Below are 18,257 nucleotides of genomic sequence, written 5' to 3'. Positions count from 1 at the left end.
CAATTCTATATCCTGGTTAGGGTCTCATACCAATAACCCACACTGCAAAGGTGGGATTCAAACCCAAACCCTGGGGATATAAAGTGTCAGTGCTACTAACTAACCCTGACTAAAAAACCAATAAACACCAGGGAATTAGGCCACAACCCTTAGATATTAGTTTTTGAAATCAAAGAAACATCAAAACCAGTAATTTGTTATATATACAGGGGTTAAAAGATACTTTATTAATCCCTGTAGGGAAGTTCTCTTGTTTCCATACAGGTGAGAGCAGGCTTTGGGGGTGAGAGTGAAGGGGCAGCCATCTTGCAGCATCCAGGGAGCTGGGGGTTAAGGGCCTTGCTCTAGGGTCCACAGGGATGTGACTATTTGCCGAGGCTAGGCTCAAACCGGCCACCTTCTGATCACACACACAGAAGCTGTGTCTGAATTCAGGGGCTGCACCCTTCTAAGGCTGCATTCAAAGACCGAGTGCATCACAGCAGTGCGACAAGGCTGTCCCATTTCAAAGGCTCCTTAAGATGCAGTCACACCAAGTCACAAAGGATCCACCCGGTGGATCCTACGCAGCGCAAGGCATCCCAAGATTCATTGTGCAGAGGTAAAGTAGGTGTGTCCTCGCTAGGCAATACTGGAACGACTCAAGGATATGAGCGGGAACAGCTGGTGACGCAAATAGGAAATTATCTGTAGGCCAGACCGTCCCATTCGACGGTGCTTTCGGGTCGACCTTCAAAGACTGCATCCTACGAAGGCTACACATTCATAGACCGCGTCCTTCGAAGGATGCAGGCCTGGAATTCAGACGCAGCTAGAGGCTCAGCTGCTGAGCCACACATCACCCACACATGGAAGGGGTACTGGAAATACAACCAAATCCAGGCACACTCTATTTTACAGGGTTCATACGGTCATTAAAACATTTTCCAGACCTGGAGAAGTTATGGGGGAAAATAAATTTATATATATATATATATCCATCCATTTTCCAAACCACTTATCCTACTGGGTCGTGGGGGGTCCGGAGCCTATCCCGGAAGCAATGGGCACAAGGCAGGAAACAACCCAGGATGGGGGCCAGCCCATCGCAGGGCACACTCACACACCTTTCACTCACGCATGCACACCTATGGGCAATTTAGTAACTCAAATTTGCCTCAGCATGTTGTTGGACTGTGGGGGCAAACCGGAGTACCTGGAGGAAACCCCACGACGACATGGGGAGAACATGCACACTCCACACGCATGTAACCTAGGCGGAGACTCGAACCCGGGTCCCAGAGGTGTGAGGCAACAGTGCTAACCACTGCACCACCATGCCTCCCCGTTATTATTATTATTGTCACGGGCGTGCAGGACGGAAGATCGCTCAGGAAGTGCGAGCGATCAAGAACGAGCATGTAGGCAGGAATCGGGACAAACGAGGGTTTAATTTGAATTAGGCACGGACAAACACTGGGTAACATCAATGACAGACAACGGGTTAGTGTACAACAGAGACTTAAATACAGGGAACTAATCAGAAAAGAACATGACGCGACTGGGCACAATCAGGGAATCACACGTGAGTAATTAGGGGGCGTGGCACACACGAGGAGCGGACGGAGCGGCGCCACAATTATTATTATTATTATTTATTATTATTATTATTATTATTAATATTATGTCAGACTTTACATAACATAACATGGTGGGTATACTTCAAGTTAACATTATTTCTTTCTTTTGTAACAGGGTATACAGTAATTATAGGGTATTTATAACGGCACGCACAAATAATTCGTCTTTCCGCACTAACTTTTAAAACTCAGTAATTACATAAGAACATAAGAAATTTACAAATCAGAGGAGGCCATTCGACCTCTTATCTATCTCTGATTTAAAGGAAATGAATGACTTTCTATGTGCTGACAGTGTGGTTAATAATTGTTCAGCTCACCATTATTAGACCAGATGGAAATTGACCTATGCAAGTTTTTTGATAGTGTGTCTCTGCTCGAGAGAAAAGAAACATACGTATCTGTCAAATTATACGTAATGGATGGTACATTCATATCCAAAGGATGAATATAAGATCATAACAGCTGGTTCCTCTGCACAAAGTACATGTTTGTAATTGCGTCATGTGATGATGATCACGTAACAACTTGAAACACTTCTCCTGAATGGCTTGAACAAAAAAATCTATTCTTGGAAATTTTGCTTGAAGTCCTAGAGAAATCATGAAAAAGTCATGGAAATGTATTGATCGAAAAAGTGCAGAAACCCTGTATGTACTCTTTAATGTTTGTCCCAATGGCTTAGTAAGTAATCTGAGGAATTTGTCCAGGGAGAATTTGGTGCAGTAAAAATAACAATCATGTAATCAGAATGTGTGATTTCAAGTGATTGGTACATGTGATTTCATATGATCGCCATTTGTGATTTCTTGTGATTGATACATTCAGACAAACCTTGTGTGCTGTTTGAAATGCCTTGGCTTGTCAAAACAACCTGTAGATAAAAGTGGTGGTAAATATCAGAAATATGGATATAACAAACACCATCCAGCATGGATATCACATAGTGAAAGTTTTTGCATTTGTTTTCCACTGAACCATTTGTATTAACTGTCTAAGTAGGATTTGCTAATGGGGAGAATTTTGTGTGTGTGATGAGCGCTGAAAAAGATCAGGCTTAGGCCTTGGAGAGACGAGGAAATCTTTCCCCATTTGCTCAGTTGGAAATAGAAAACCTGTCCCCCTGAGGACAGCACAGATGCTTTGGGTTGCACAGGGACTGTAGGCCAGTTAGACATGGCTGAACTATGATTACCTGCACTGTGGGGCCCTGTGTGTTCAGGTCTTCAAAAGAATGGCTATAAAGTGATGTGAACAGCTACAAAATTTAGCTGTTCTTGTCCTCTTCCATGATGCAACTCTTGTTTGTATCTTTTTAGAATGTTTCTGAAAAAAAGTTGTGTGTGATCAATGTACCTACAGTGTATCTCATTATATTATCAGCCTATTATAATCATGTTTCTTAATCATTCTACAATGAACTGAGAAAAATGATTGCAGCGCCTTTAAAAATGGCACTTAAGGCTCTTCTCTGTCTCACTGTGTTATTGACAGACCAGCAGTACCCATGGTCCCCGTCCAGGTACTCGGATGAAGACAGGTGCTCCACGCCATCTTGGAACATGAAGGGCTTATCGGGCAGCCGTATGCAGCACCAGGTCCCCGGCGGACACGCCTACGGCTTGGCTGAGTTTGAACATTCCCATGAGCACCACTTCCACCATGGGCCCGAGGCCCGGCCCTCCTACCTGCTGAGCCCTACCGAGAGCTGTCCCATGGACTACCACCACCGCTACTCACCCCGAAGTTCCATCCACTCCGATTGCATGATGATGCCAGTCGCTGTACCAACAGGTGGCGGTGGTGAGCACGTCTCCAGCAGCACCTTTCCCAGAATGCACTACAGTTCGCAGTACTACGACACGGCCTCGCGGGATGACTGCGCAGCTGTTGCTGCTGCGTCGGTGGCAACCTCTCACCACCATGTGGCAGCGGCTTCCTCTACCACCTCGGGTAAATCCAACCGCATCCCCGCCAACCTACTCGACCAGTTTGAGAAGCAGATGCCCCTGCATCGTGATGGTTTCCACACGCTGCAGTACCAGCGCACCTCCACTGGGGGTGCTGGCGAGCAACGGAGTGAAAGCCCCGGACGCATCCGTCACCTGGTACACTCTGTGCAGAAACTCTTCACCAAGTCTCACTCACTGGAAGGTTCCTCCAAGATGAATGGCACCAAGGGAGACACGGGCGGCAGTGGAGGGGGCGGGGGCCATCATCACGGGCACCACTCAAAGCACGGAAGCAAGAGGAGCAAAAGCAAGGAGCGTAAGCATCGCTCAGGCGTAGGAGGCTGGTGGAGCTCCGATGACAACCTGGACAGTGATAGCACGTACCGGACACCCAGTGTCATGAGCCGTCACCATATTGACCATGTGAGCCACTGCTACCCCGAGGCAGTCCAGGGCCACTTTGGCGATCTCACCCTCAAGACCTCCAGGAGCAACAACGATGTCAAGTGCTCAGCCTGTGAGAGCTTAGCTCTGGCCCCTGAGGGCAAGTTTATGAAGAGGAGCTCTTGGTCGACACTCACCGTTAGTCAGGCCAAGGAGGCTTATCGCAAGTCCTCCCTGAACTTAGAAAAACCCATGATACACCAGGACCTGAAACCATCCCTGAGGTCTTGTCATTACTTGCAGGTGAGTTTAGCTATAACTATATTGTCTTTATTGGTTTCTGTTAGCATTACTGGCTCTCAATGAGTAACTGCTAAGCCCCACCATTTACCCTCCTAAGTTATCTGTGGAACAATGAAAACATAATTAGTCATACATATATATATATGTGTGTGTGTGTGTGTGTGTGTGTGTGTGTGTGTGTGTGTGTGTGTGTGTATTCCAAGCTTGTGGTATCCTGCTTCTTTCAATTCACAGTTATCCTAACCAACCGACATTCTAGCTCACGCCTAGATCCTAGGTCAAAGAAGGTTCTGGCTGGAATGCTTTGGAGTCTGGAACCTGTTTGCGCGTTTGGTTACTGCACAAAGAAGCATAGGAAGAGAGCAAAATGGAAAGAGTAAGAGAAAGTATGCGGCACTGAGCCAATCCAGTCCCAAGCATGTGCTAATGCAGGGTTAGCGTACAATTTTCAGCCTTTTCATTTTGTCTGTGCTTTCTTGTGGACACTGGACAAAGTTAATTAATAGATGCTTTCTGCTGAAATATATCGCTGGGTTAACTTCCTTTCAAGCATGACAATTGATTGGTGATTGGAATCAAATTGCCAAGTTCCTTTTTAATAGTTAGGTGTTCGCAAACACTAACCCTCTGACAGCCTCTGACGATCGCATGCTGAAGCGTTTCTTAGGAAGCAATTTGCTCATGTTTCAGATTGCAGTCAGCATATGCTTCTGAAAATAGCACGCGGCTTTAAATCGTCCCGGTATTTTTAGACGGCCTTATCAATCCTGTGACGGTGATTCATTTTGTGCGAGAGCTTTCGGAAAACAGACACATCTGGCATCTGGGAGAAGTCAAGGTAACATAACTATTTCTGCGTCTGCCTGTTTATGCATAGATGTTATCTGCTGGATTTCAGCTGTTTGATGTCAAGATAAAGCATGCTTTGATATACAGGACCATCAGATACATATATAATCAGAAATCTTTTAAATTAATTTCTTTGGATTGAAGTAGAAAGAGTGCAGCAGTGTGCCAGTCCCCACCGTGGCTTTGTGGAGTTTGCATGTTCTTCCCTTGTCATCATGGGGTTTCCTCTGAGAACTCTCGTTTCCCCCTACAGTTCAAAAAACATGCTGTCATGAATTGGAGTTACCAAATTGCCTGTATGTGTGCATGTGTGAGTGAATGATGTGTGAGTGTCCACTGTGATAGGCTGGTGCCCCATTCTGGGTCATTCTCTGCCTCGTGCCTGTGGCTTCCGGGATAGGCTCCGGAATCCTGCATTGGACATGCAAGTATGGAAAATGAAGTAGAGTAGCTAAATATGTACAATTAAAAAGACTTATAAATGTATTGTGAGACCAAAACCCTTTGCCTGTTTGTGTCAGGTTTCAAGAGGTGGTGCTGCAATTGAGAGTCACCCTTTGCAAGGAGAAATGCGTCGACTTCTAGTTTGCATTACTGTAGTTCCTTGGGAAATGAGAGAATTGCATATAGTCAAGTTCCAGGGTACACGAGGACGTTCTGCCCTTCTGAAGCTTTCATATTTTTTTACTTGTCGTCAGAAGTTTAATCAGGTAGTTACACCGAATCACAGCAAAGATTCTAAAGTGATAACCCAAAGGACCACTCAGATTTCGAGTCTGTAGACAAGGTCACTGCCACATTGCTCCTACTCAATTCTCACAATAAAGGTGGATGAGGACGACAAAGAATGGACAGATGTCCCACACTATCAGCACCACACCAATCTAATTCATTCAGCAACTGTAATGCTTAAGCTGTCTTGATTTAAAGCTACAGTGACTCCTGCCGAAGCCAGGACAGTGTGGCAGGGAACCTGACAGAAGGCTTAATTCTGTCCATTTGGTTTAACATGGTTTTACTGCTTCATGCTCTTGTTGGTCTCCTTCGGTTAGCAAAGCAGATTACAGGTAGAATCTTCCCACTGGGAAATTCGGTGCTGGCTTAGTGTCACATGGATGCCAAAGCGTTAGTGTTGAGATGCGGTTTGAGGCTGGAAGGGGAACCTGGACCGGTGAATTCTGACAGCATAAGCAGGGATGAAGCGTGAGCTTTACTCACGTCTGTCTCAGCTGCTACCAAATGTGACATAATGGAGAAGAACAAATAAGTGCTCTTCTCAAACTTGGTTGCCCTTACAGTAGGAGGAAGGGTTAAGGTGTAGGTATTCTCCCTGGAGTTTGACCCCATGACCTATACAATGTTGGCATAATTCTCTACTTGTAGAGCTACAAGAGCTGTTTTTTAATTAATTGAATTTCCCCAGAATTGCGTGATCCAGAATTTTTTCACCCAGTCTCTGTTCAAAGTACGATGAAGAATTAGCATGCGTGACCGTTATCAGTGTGGCAATGGGGCTGTCTTGTTTCATGTAGTGAGTTAATTAATTTTCCTGTGGGTTCGCCAAGGTGGACGTCTGAGAAGAAAGATGCAATGTGATTATGGAGGTAGGAGTTTCCTGTAATATTCTGTTTTAGGAGAATTTAGGCTTCCATAGACGTTGCCAGCCATTTAGAGCTGAGCAGTCTGATTATTTTCTTGGCATGTCAGTGAATTTGATGTTATTTTTTATTAACATGCCAAAATGTTGGAATTAAAAACGTGGTGCTGTCTGCAGCCAATTCAACTGCACGCTAAATCAATTCAGATCACTGGCTCTGATAATTGGCTCCTTACTGCCTGTCATTACCTGGTTAAAACAGGGCTGTGATGCTGGCTTATGCCTTACTAGTCGCATGTTGCTCGATGATCATCTTCCTGTGAGGCGAGACGGGGCAGTAAGACTCTGAAAGCATGTTCAGCCTGAGGGATTAGCGGCTCGTTTTCCACGGTCCTCAGACACCGGTTCCTTGGCTGCGCTCTCGTGTCTGTGTGAGCGCATGCGCCCCTTCCTGTGAGCCTCCAGTTATGTTGACGCATCGAGCTGTAGCAAGAAAACTAAATAAAGAAAAGAAAAGCGAACCGGAGCCGCCGTTTCCCGCGCTCCCCTTTTCCTGTCAGCCTGGTTATTTTCAGCACTGAAACAGGCAGCGGCTCCTCACTTTATAAGTGGAGGATCCTCACAAAAACACCAATATGATGCGTTGGTCTTATTTTCAAGTTAACGAATGATATTAATTCCCGATAACCAATTTTTGTTGTATGTTTCATTAAGAACAGTAAGGAAAGTAGAAGGGTGGTCAGCAAAGCGTGATCTTTCTTTTTTTGTAGATGAATACATTATACATCTATACCCTATTTTGGGAGGACAGCTAATATCAGCATACACTTGCTGTTAAACTGAATAACTAGGAAAAGGCCTAAAATGCTCATGGGGCGAATTTCTTTTTCTTGTCACAGTCTTGGATGGATGCCTTTTCCCCTTTCAACATGCACTTTCCTGCAGAAGCAGACAAAACCTGGGCTGATTTTCTCACCAGTGTGGCAGCACAAAGCATGTAGACTCTAATGGGACTGAACCCCAGGACATATTTGAGATGAAATACATGGTGAAGCGAACTACAATGGTAATGGATGGGGCTGTTGGAGGAATAAGATAGTAGTGTTTGCTGATGTGTGGAGGGATGAGTAGGGCAGGAAGTGTAGAGCAGTGTTCCCCCACCTGGTCCTCAAGGACCCACAGACAGTGCATGTTTTTGCTCCCACCTAGTTCCCTGCCAGGCAGGGAGCTGGGAGCAAGCAATATCTTACACTGTCTGTCGGTCCCTGAAGACCAAGTTGGGAAACACTGGAGTAAAAGAATCTCCTTGAGCACAGTCCTCATCCCCCAAGGGCGAGATCCTCTGGTCCCATGGACCAATCCCTTCACTTCAAAGTGCCACCAGCATGGCAGCACAGAAAGAGGCAACAGCAAAGATATGGGGAATGACAGGGTGACACCTTCGTTCAGGAAAACAAAACAGACTATCGCCTGTCAGCTGGAGCACTTTACAGTGAAAATAAGGAAGCTGCGAAGATTTACTTTCTTCCTTTAGCAAAAGTGAAAGACAAATAAATGAGGAGAGTTTAACCCCCAATTAATATCAGCAGGGCTCCTCTCTTCGTGATGGTGGTGCCTAAGTCTGGATCACAGCTCCACAGAAGTTTTATAATAACGTCAAATGGAAGGAGTGACATTTCTGATGTTCCTCTGATAATAACTGCATCTAGTGGATAAGACAGCCATCCTAAAGAAGATAGTAAAAGTTCTGGTAAGGTTTAAAAAGAAACCTAGACAATTTAAAGGCTTCCTTTATTTTAAAGATTGTAAAGAGTTGAATCGGATTGAATTGTCTTGGTTTTAATTGTTGCTGTACAGTAAAGCGAAAGGCTTTTACATAGGGTCTACTTTTAGTGACAGGGACTATGCAGTGACATTGGCTATACAAAGCAGAGCAAGACTGGAGTACAAAAAAGTACAGGGGCAGGAGCGTTATATACTGCAGTGTAATGTGTATGGAATGAATCTCGACAAGGTGTACGGTTATACGAAAATAATCAACAACAGCTAGGTGTACCGTGGCCCGATGTGAAGAGAGGACCTGCTAACCAAGCTGGAGTTATTTTCATATAACCGCAAATCTCAAAATTATACCATGGCTAACAAACAGCCAATTATAACAGAATAAAGTAGCCATTTTTGCAATTAACATTTAGTAATGTTCCAATGAGCTCTTAAATTTATAATCCCTATAAGGGTAGAACATCTGATCAGACTACTCATTGGAAGTGGCAAGTTACCATAGAAACCACCAACAGACAACCGCTTGCGTATTGAAAACCAAGGAAGATTTATTAGTGAAATCACACAGGTTTTTACATTAGCATGTTTAATGAAACATTAAAACGCTTTAATATAGAACTGTTTTTAGGCTACTGGAGCTACTTGTGTGGTTACATAAAAATAATCAACACCCATGTGACATCGCTGGACCAATATAAAAACAGTGTTTAACCAAAGTTGTGGTATGAAGCATAATATGATATATACAGCCATGTACAGTATAATACAGGAATAGGATATGAAGCAACAAGACTGAAACTCTTCCTCCTGCATTAGCGCAGTATGCAGTGTTATGGTCCCTTTTCATCTGCATGATGTAATGCCATTTGTTGGCCTCAGTATGCAGACAGGGGCATGAAAGGGCTTTATGTGCTGCTGTGCTTGGGCTTGGCTAAGAACTTTATCTGATTTCCCTGTTTGACAGGTGTGCTCAACCGGCTTACATGTTTCAACTCCGACAGGAAATCAGATCGAGAGCCAAAACATCACAGCATCGCAAGCTCGCGATCCCCTTTCACTGCTTAATTAAGCATATGGAAATATCACTGCCAGTAAGCAATTTGCCCACTGCCCTGTTTGTACTCCGCTCATCACCCAGACACAGATTTTTACAGATGAGAGATACCTTTGCTTCTGCAGTTGGCTGCTAATTATACTGCACTACAAAGGAGTAACTATGCTGACAGTGAACCTGAGAAAAAGGGTGGCGAAGTTCTTTGACCAACCACTTGTGTGTGTAGCAGGTAAATAATCGCTGGGTTTTTCTTTAAAACCAAGCATAGTTGAGCTAAGATATTTTTGTCATGAGATCAAACAGAGTTGAGACCCGAACACAGTTCTGATGAAATATTTAGTTTCAATGTTTTGCTTTTGTATGGCAGAATAAGATTTTTTCTTTCTTTCATACTTGAGCCAGTTTTAAACGGATTTCAGGGCCAAGCACCATCCGCAGAAACCGTGCAGCCACACTGAGTGCCACTTGCAGTTGTCTGAATGCAGTGATGGGCTACATTCACAGTCACCTTCTTGCTGCTTTACCAAATATTATTCTGGGTTTTTTATTCAAATTTAAATTATTATTATGAGGTGCCGTCAAGTCGATGTGGACTCCTAGCAGCGATGGAGATGGCACTTCTCTTGGGTGTCTTGTCTCCTGTCTGGGTCCTCATGCTCCTGAATGGCAGCTTCATTGCTGCAGTGAATGAGGCCATCCAGCTTCTTAGGTGTCATCCTCTTCCTCTCTCACCATCAATGGCCTTTTCCGAAGCACTTCTCTTAATATTCTCAAAATCATACTAAAACAGTCCGATTTATTAATGCCTGAGAAAATAATATCATTATTTGAATTTGATTTTTGATTCGTCATTAAGGTAGGAGCGGTAGCCTGCTCGCTAATATCACAGATCATTTCAAAAAGAAGTGAGTTACAGCACACTGTAAAATTAGAAATATTACTAATATGACAGCATTCTCACAGTGGATGTTCAAGTGCAATACTGATACTCATCAACCAGTGACGTAGCCAGGAATTTCTGACAGGGGGTGCTTACCATATGTATCTAGCCTTTCACCTCCTACTTCTCAGTCCACCCACCCGCAGCACGGCCCAACCTATTTTCACTTTCTTAAGAACAGGTTTTAGCAATACACTGTATATATTTTAAATGGTTGTGCGTAACTGCAGACATTTTAGCTAATTCAACGTGATTACAGTAATTTTATTTTCGCATGGGACGCATGGGATTTCACGTAAACTGAACATTTATTCAGTTTAAAGAGTCATCTCGTCATCTTTCAACAAATGAATAGCAAAGCACATAACATTTGAAGAGTGAGTGTTAAGCCCTCGGAGCTCACTTAACAAAGCTGACACTGGAATGGATGCAGATGTACGGTGCCATGACAAAGGCGAAGGCTCAGGATTGTTTATCCAGGAGCAGAACGGAGCAGGAGACTGAGCCCTGAGCTCTGGCGGCACAGCTGGGTCTGCGGCTCAGCGGCCAGAGATGAACTGACTGTTCTAGAAAAGCTTCCCCGGGTGAGGGGATGCCCAGTGCTCCCAGAAGGCTGAGCGAGGCGAATCGCTGGCAGCGATGGCAGCTAGGGGCTGCTGTATGGATGCTGCCTAACGAAGACATGCCGGGCGCTGCTGTTCCGTATGCAGAAAGTGTTCATGTCTCCGGCTCATCATGGTTACTATGGCTACAACCTACACACTTGCCTACATCCCTCTAAAATTAATCTGGAGGTGTAAAAATTGAAACAGAAATCAGAAAGGAATAACGAGATGAGTCTGTTTCTGAAAGTCCGGAAGCAGGGAAATTTCCCTCTAAAAAAAACTTGCATCCATCTGTCCATCTTCCAACGTCCAGTGTCCTGTACTGTATCTACGGCGATGGGAACTTCAATGAAATTTTTATGAATCTCATAACTTTAGCAGGTGTATATAAATATATACAAGTAAACTAATAATTGAATTAATGAGGAAATGTAGCAAAAATGTCTAAACTTAAGGTGTAAGAAACTCTTAGTTTTCATACTGTAATATCACCATTGTTTTGATGCATAAATGAATGAACAAATATATTCATGGGTGTGTATGTGTGTGTGTGTGTGTGTGTGTGTGTGCCATGTGATGGACAGGCATCCCGTCCAAGGCGTGCCCCAGCCCTGAGACCTGTGCTGTCTGGGACAGGTTCCAGTAACTCTGAGACTCTCTGACCAGCATGAGAAGCAGGAAAATAGGCAGTTTGTAGTTCAAGGCAGTCTGGAACTAAGCGGAGCAAATGCAAGCTTTACCTCAGGGGTAGGCAATCTTATCCGCAAAGGGCCGGTATGTATGCAGGTTTCTGCTGCGACTCCCTAATTAGATTACTAATTAGAGGATTGATTGGCTGAAGAGCCCTCACCTGGGTGTGAACAGCTGACCTAAAAGGTATCCCAAAAACTCGCATATACACCGGCCCTTTGTGGATAAGATTGGCTACCCCTACTTTACAGTACCTGAAACACAATTCAAACCTGAATATAAATTGAAGAAATAATTGTTTCCTCTTAAAAAAGATATTGGACACAGCGCAGTGGTGCAGTGGTTGGCTCTGTCGCCTTACACCTTTGGGACCAGGGTTCAAGTCTCTGACATGGTTCCATATGTATGGAGTTTGCATGTTTTCCCTGTGCCATTGTAGGGTTTCCTCTGGGTTCTCTGGTTTTTCCTGACAGTCCAAAACATGCCGGGGTGACTTGAAATTTCCGAATTGCCTGTACGTGTGAGTGTTGCATGAGTGTGCCTTCAATTGGTTGGTGCCCCATCCTGGGTTGTTCCTTGCCTCCAGACCCCACAACCATGGTCAAAAAAATGAATGAGTAAGATATCTCAGCAAGGAAAAAGAAATAAACAGCATTTGAAGTGTAACGTGTTTTTTAAAAGAAACAATGAAGATGTTTTCTGGAGACTTTACACTCCCGTCCAACTCACATCACAATCCTGTACTGGATAAGAGGTTGGAGAATGGATGGATAGATGGAGTCAGTGCCAAGTAGCATGCAGATCTATTTTGGCAGAAGCAAGATCATAAGGGAGAGGTCATCTGGTCATTTTGGCTGTCTTTCAGGTCCAGTGAGTATCAAAGTGGAAGTTAGTCCAGGGAACTACAAAGTCACTCAGCCGAGGAAAGAAAAATATATAGTGAATATAGCACGTTAACCTACTGACATGTGGCCCTGTTTGCCTCCTTTTCTCATCTGGCACTGCTCATAAATTCCACTCCAGACTTCACTTAATTTCTGGGAGAACCGCACCCTATTCTCACACATACCCAGGATGACTGATCCTCGCTGTCCCATTTCCCCAGTGGAGTACTGACTCTTGACTAAATGCATTTATTTGTTTAGGGATGTTTTTTACCCAAAGTGACATACAAGTCAGGAAAGCATGTGTCAGAGGGCCAGCCAGGGTCCCTTGAGCAGCTGGGGTTAAGGGCTTTGCACAAAAGGGTTACTCTAGCTGGCCTGGGGTTTGAAGCCATGCTCTTCCAGATACTGACACAGATCTCCGCCTGGCTGTGATATACGCCGCCAGTCAGTAAGAATGTGCTGTTGTGTGTCCTAAGTTCAGACAGAGGCTGTCCATACAGTACTGAACATGTGCTCCTTAACCGTAACTGAGGGCTGTCGCTGTGCCTGGATAAGCCTTGTTGTACCTATCTCTAAACCAGCTGGAATTCTGTAATGACTATGAGAATTTAAATACTGTGGATGGCTTCAAACCCCTGAGCCCTTGCCGTGGCTGAATGGATTGATAGACTGGCTCAGTTGCACCAGGCTTATCACCACTTTGGATATAGACTTGAAGGAGACCACTTTAGTCAGGTCCAGGGAAGGATTCTAGCACCCTGCCTTTAAGCCCTCGTGTAGCCCTTATCACTGACTTTTGTTGGCTTGTGGGGTTTGACCACAGCAGGACACACACTGATGATGGTCTAGTTAAACAGGGGGTTACCAGTGCTTCCAGCTCATGAAACCTTCAGCACCATGGACAGCGACTAGAATTAAATAGGAGGACATAGTATGCTTATTTGCATATTACATGGATAAAAGGCCAGAATGCCAGCCAGTCAGGTGAGGGCTACAGCCTTATCCACGCCCCCTTCCTTAGAAGATACCCCTCCTTTCAGCACAGCCCAGACACCAACATGGCCTACTCTGGGCAAGCCTATGCAACCGTGACTCCCAATGAGGTCTGGAGCTGCTCACCCTCCTCATAACAGCCCTGGCCTGTCATCACATCTAACACCCCCTATGTCCCTTTGAGTAGCTTTCTCACAAAAAGCGCATTTGTGCCGCACTAAAGTTACCTTTCCCCTCACAGCCCCCTGCAGCATGTCCTCTAAGAATCTGTGTGTGGGCTTGACACAGAAATACTTTCGTATCATTACTAAATCATTATAGAAAACATACAAAATCATCCATACAACATTCATGTAACTTAAAATGTAAAACCTCTGTCTAATTTTCCAAGCTTCCAGTTAAAGCTCCTCTGTTGTACCTGCTGGTCTGTTTTTGTAATGTTTGGTTGAGCATATTTGCTCTGCGTGTTTTGAAGCTGAGGATTGTGCTCCTACAGGAGAGCGGTGGAACAACCGCAGAATGAAAACTCATGACTGGTGACAACTAGTTCAGTGCTAATTTCCCTCTTCACTCAGTGAAGCTCAACCCCTTTCTGAATGAACTTATTAGCAGCTCAGTTTAAGATCAGGAAGGCTTTAGAACAGCATAACTAATCATGGTTTTGATGTTAGATTTTCTCTGCTGCTCCCCACAGACTAAGAATATCTGTAAAATGTATTAATACCGCATCTGAATTTTTGGTTCCTCAGTCCAGCACTGCATTTCTCTTTTTACACACTCAGAGCACAAACACACAAACACAGACACAGCACAGGTGAGCCTGGGTCAATACAGTTCAGTTATTTTTTATACTCACCTGAAAGGTTTTCGCTGTTGGCAAGTCTCTTTTGTTGCCTTTCCTATCGTGAAGGACAGCACTAAATCTGCATGATTGCTGACTGATACTGTTGGACAGCATTGGGTTATCCAGAGTGTTCTTATACAGATGCTGTGTTTTGTAACAATAACATGGTCCTAATGGTCAACTGTAAAAGTAAACAGTCACAATCCAGAATAGTAGCTGTATGCCAATATACCTATATGTACCATTCCAGACTTTTAATGTATGTCATTGATTTCACTAGTTTATTAATCAAAATATAATTTGCATAATTTTAAAACTGTTAATTAGTGATAATGCAGTCTTTTGTGGGCTGAGTTGTGGTCAGTTAAATTCAGCCAATCAGAGCCAGGCTCTTGACAGGCCCTTGGAGGGAGCAGAGGGGAGGCAAGGATTGCTAAGCTTCAGCTGGTCGCATCCACATGCTTCAGCGGTCTCCCTGCTCTGATGGCCTCATCTCCCATGGCGTTTGCAGATACAGGAGGCTTTCAGTAGGAGCCTCTAGCTGGCAGCAGCTTCGCTGTTAGGGCTACACCGTCATGGCTCTTTTGATATCCACGCAGGTGCCCCAGGATGAGTGGGGCGGCTACCCCGGGATCGACAAGGACGAGGAGATCCCCTGTCGGCGGATGCGCAGCAGCAGTTACGTGAAAGCCATGGGGGATGACGAGAGCGGCGACTCGGACACCAGCCCCAAAACCTCACCGCAGAAAGCCATCCGGCCCGACGCCCTCGCCCTCAAGTCCGTCATGCTCAGGCCCCACATAGACCCCCAAAGGTAGGCATAGGCTTGTGGGTGCATCATGTGAGCCATGTGTAGAGGTCGAGTTCCTAGATGGGCTATAGCTGCGCTTTGCATGTTTGCATATAATATTAGCATGGTTATACCGTTTTATGTCTCTGATAACCGTTCCTTATAGTGCAAAATGCCACAGAAAGAAATATATATAAATCTATTGGAACACACCCTCCACTGCATAAGTGGTAGGAGGATGGACAGATGGATAGATGGGTCTAAAAATAGAATCCAAGTACTGGAAACAGATGAAGATGTTTATTCGTTTCCCCATGAAACTGTGGCACTCGTTCCAATTAATTGTGAACAGTGGTGTTCAGATGTAATCCTTTATTTACGCTGCTGCGTCTGTCTTAACGGCTGCTTTTCTGTGACATCCCTCTTTTCATCCACATGGCACTGATTTCTTGGGGGGGGGGGCATAACTCGAGCCTTCTGCCGCTGCTTGGGAACACCAGATGCGCTTCATAAGCATATTACTATTTTAAACCTTTCAAAAGGTTCATCATCGTAACAGATAATTAAAGAAATCTTCCTAAGAGAAACTGTTGGATCTTGATGGGCATTTGTCAGAAAGTTTGCTGGTGAACTGTCTAATCACTCAGCTAAATATTTTAGACTGGGTAATTTTTTTCCAACCCTGCCCTTGATTTTTTGCAGTCAGTTGCCCATTTGAATGTAAAATCTTTCCTCCTTCAGAAAATATTGCATCACAAAATCGTCTTCCTGCTCATTCCTCCTTGCTTCATGTAGATGATGTCTGCAACATCTACTATGATTTACAGGGGACAACTGCATTTAAAAATGCACTGTGCACTATGTCTTAATATAATATTGGATTAAATCATGATTGTGCCATCATTCCAGTGACTTATTACTGCTTATATCTCATGGGGCATTGTACCCTTGAGCAAAACCCAGGGAAAAAAGATCAGGACATGTCACATGGATTAACATGTAACCATCATGGGCTTTGATCGGGCCCATAGCTAGAAATTGTCATTTCGGAGGGGGGGTTTCCCCTCAGTACATGTAGCTAGTCAGCAGTGGGGGCACCCCTCGCTAAACTTTGCTGAGCGGGTGTAGAAGCATATTTCGAGGGGGATTGAAATTTTATATGTGCCGGATCAGCGGCTAACAAGTTTTGCTCAATCCCATCCATTTGCTACTGTATGTGACTGTGTGCCTGATTTTGATGCAAGTGTTGTCATGTTGGTCATTCTGGGAACCCATGAATCACTCATGACGTGTTTCCATGCTTCTGGTTTAGGCTAGACTGTGATGCCGAGGCAGGTATTTCTGGGAAATGGTATTTAAATACATTTTCCATGTTTGAAAAGTATGAACATTTTTAATACCAAAGTCTAACAGCAGCAGCAACAACAAAAGTAACAGTATATATAAAATAATAGTTGTTCACATTTAAATATGCTAAGTAGTCATTATCCAAGAAATCTTGGAGAGTATTAGAGAGTATTACAATAACAGGGTAAAATCTATCATTTTTTCACCAGTGTATCCAATATAGGATCTCAGTGGACAGGGTAAAATTCAAACTACAGAATGGGAGTGCAGAGTAATAATGGTCAATAATGCTCTGTGAGAGCCCTTATGTGAGAGACCAGCCACTGCATGGGGTCCTGCTCTGTGAGAGCCCTCTTGTGAGAGCTTAATATTGAAGCTGTCAGTTTGTTCAGTCACACGTGAACAAATGGGCTGTCTGACCTGCAGGTGAGCTCATGTGTCAACTCGAGGCAGCAGATGGTCACCAGTGTGGAAAAGGCAGAGGCAACTGTTGGATTTTTTAAGGCAGGGAATGCAAGAGGACCATAACTTATACAGTTCTACCAACTTTATTATTAACTAATGATATGTTGTGAAAGGAGAGGACACACTCAGGGGACCAATCAGCTTTCAGCTGGGACCCGTGCCCTCATATATAGCACTAGGAAAAATGGTTTTGAGGTGAGATGATGGATATGAGGCTCTGGCGAAGGAGCCTCATTTGAGGCTATGCAGCCAGACAGGAATGCTAACTCTTTACAGAGATTTGAAAACTCCCAAATGTAGGGAGTGTAGCCTTGTACTGTGTTTATGTGCAGATGTGCATGCTTAAGAATCACAGCTGGAAGTTAGTTCTTTCTCTAAGTCAGCCATGGACACTGCCTTAGCTATGCTCATGGACTAGTGCGTACAGTGGGGTTGTTTGTTTATTTTAATGTTTTAATTGTTTGTTTATGCTCTATCCCTTTATTGGTCCACCTTTATATGCAGGGTTGTGCTGCCACCCTGAAAGCAAATGCTACATTTATTACACTCTCAGTCTGTTCGAGTTGCAAGCAATGGGAACTTCAGCATAGTATCACTGAGCAAGAGCTTGACACCGTTTAAGTTTTGTACATGTACTCTTTGGACTTGCACAGTTATATGCGGCATAGACGAAGGCAGAGCAGAGAGGGGTGTCACCATAAATGGTGCAGCCAGACCAAAGCGGAATGGAGAGGTGTGTCAGCTTTTATGGTGCTAGGCTAACGAGGAGCGGAGAGGGGTGTCACCTTATACGGCGCCTCCAGACCAAGGCAGAGTCGAGAGGGGTATCACCTTATACGGCGCCGTCAGGCCAAGGCGCAGTGGAGAGTGGTGTCAGCTTTTATGGTGCTAGGCTTAGGCGGAGTGGAGAGGGGTATCACCTTATATGGCGCCTCCAGACCAAGGCAGAGTGGAGAGGAGTGTCACCTTAAACGGCGCCGCCAGATCAAGGCAGAGTGGAGAGGGGTGTCACCTTAAACGGCGCCCCCAGGTCAACGCAGAGTGGAGAGGGGTGTCACCTTAAATGCCACCGCCAGGCCAAGGCGGAACAGAGAGTGGTGTCACTTTATATGGCGCCGTCAGGCCAAGGCGGACCAGAGAGTGGTGTCACCTTATA

At 44.6% G+C, this 18,257-nt stretch overlaps 1 protein-coding gene across 1 annotated transcript in view; it reads left to right on the top strand.

Moving 5' to 3' along the window:
* Positions 1-18,257, top strand: part of LOC125714931 (disks large-associated protein 2-like) — a 110,562-nt gene that overhangs the window by 54,050 nt on the left and 38,255 nt on the right. The window contains 2 exon segments of the mRNA XM_048986037.1: positions 3,114-4,258; positions 15,099-15,313. Coding sequence (XP_048841994.1) covers positions 3,114-4,258; positions 15,099-15,313 — 1,360 coding nt within the window.

The sequence above is a fragment of the Brienomyrus brachyistius genome, chromosome 19 (assembly GCF_023856365.1).
Source record: "Brienomyrus brachyistius isolate T26 chromosome 19, BBRACH_0.4, whole genome shotgun sequence".
NCBI lineage: Eukaryota > Metazoa > Chordata > Actinopteri > Osteoglossiformes > Mormyridae > Brienomyrus > Brienomyrus brachyistius.
The sequence above is the reverse complement of the archived record's forward strand: the minus strand, read 5'-3'. Positions and strand labels throughout refer to the sequence as shown.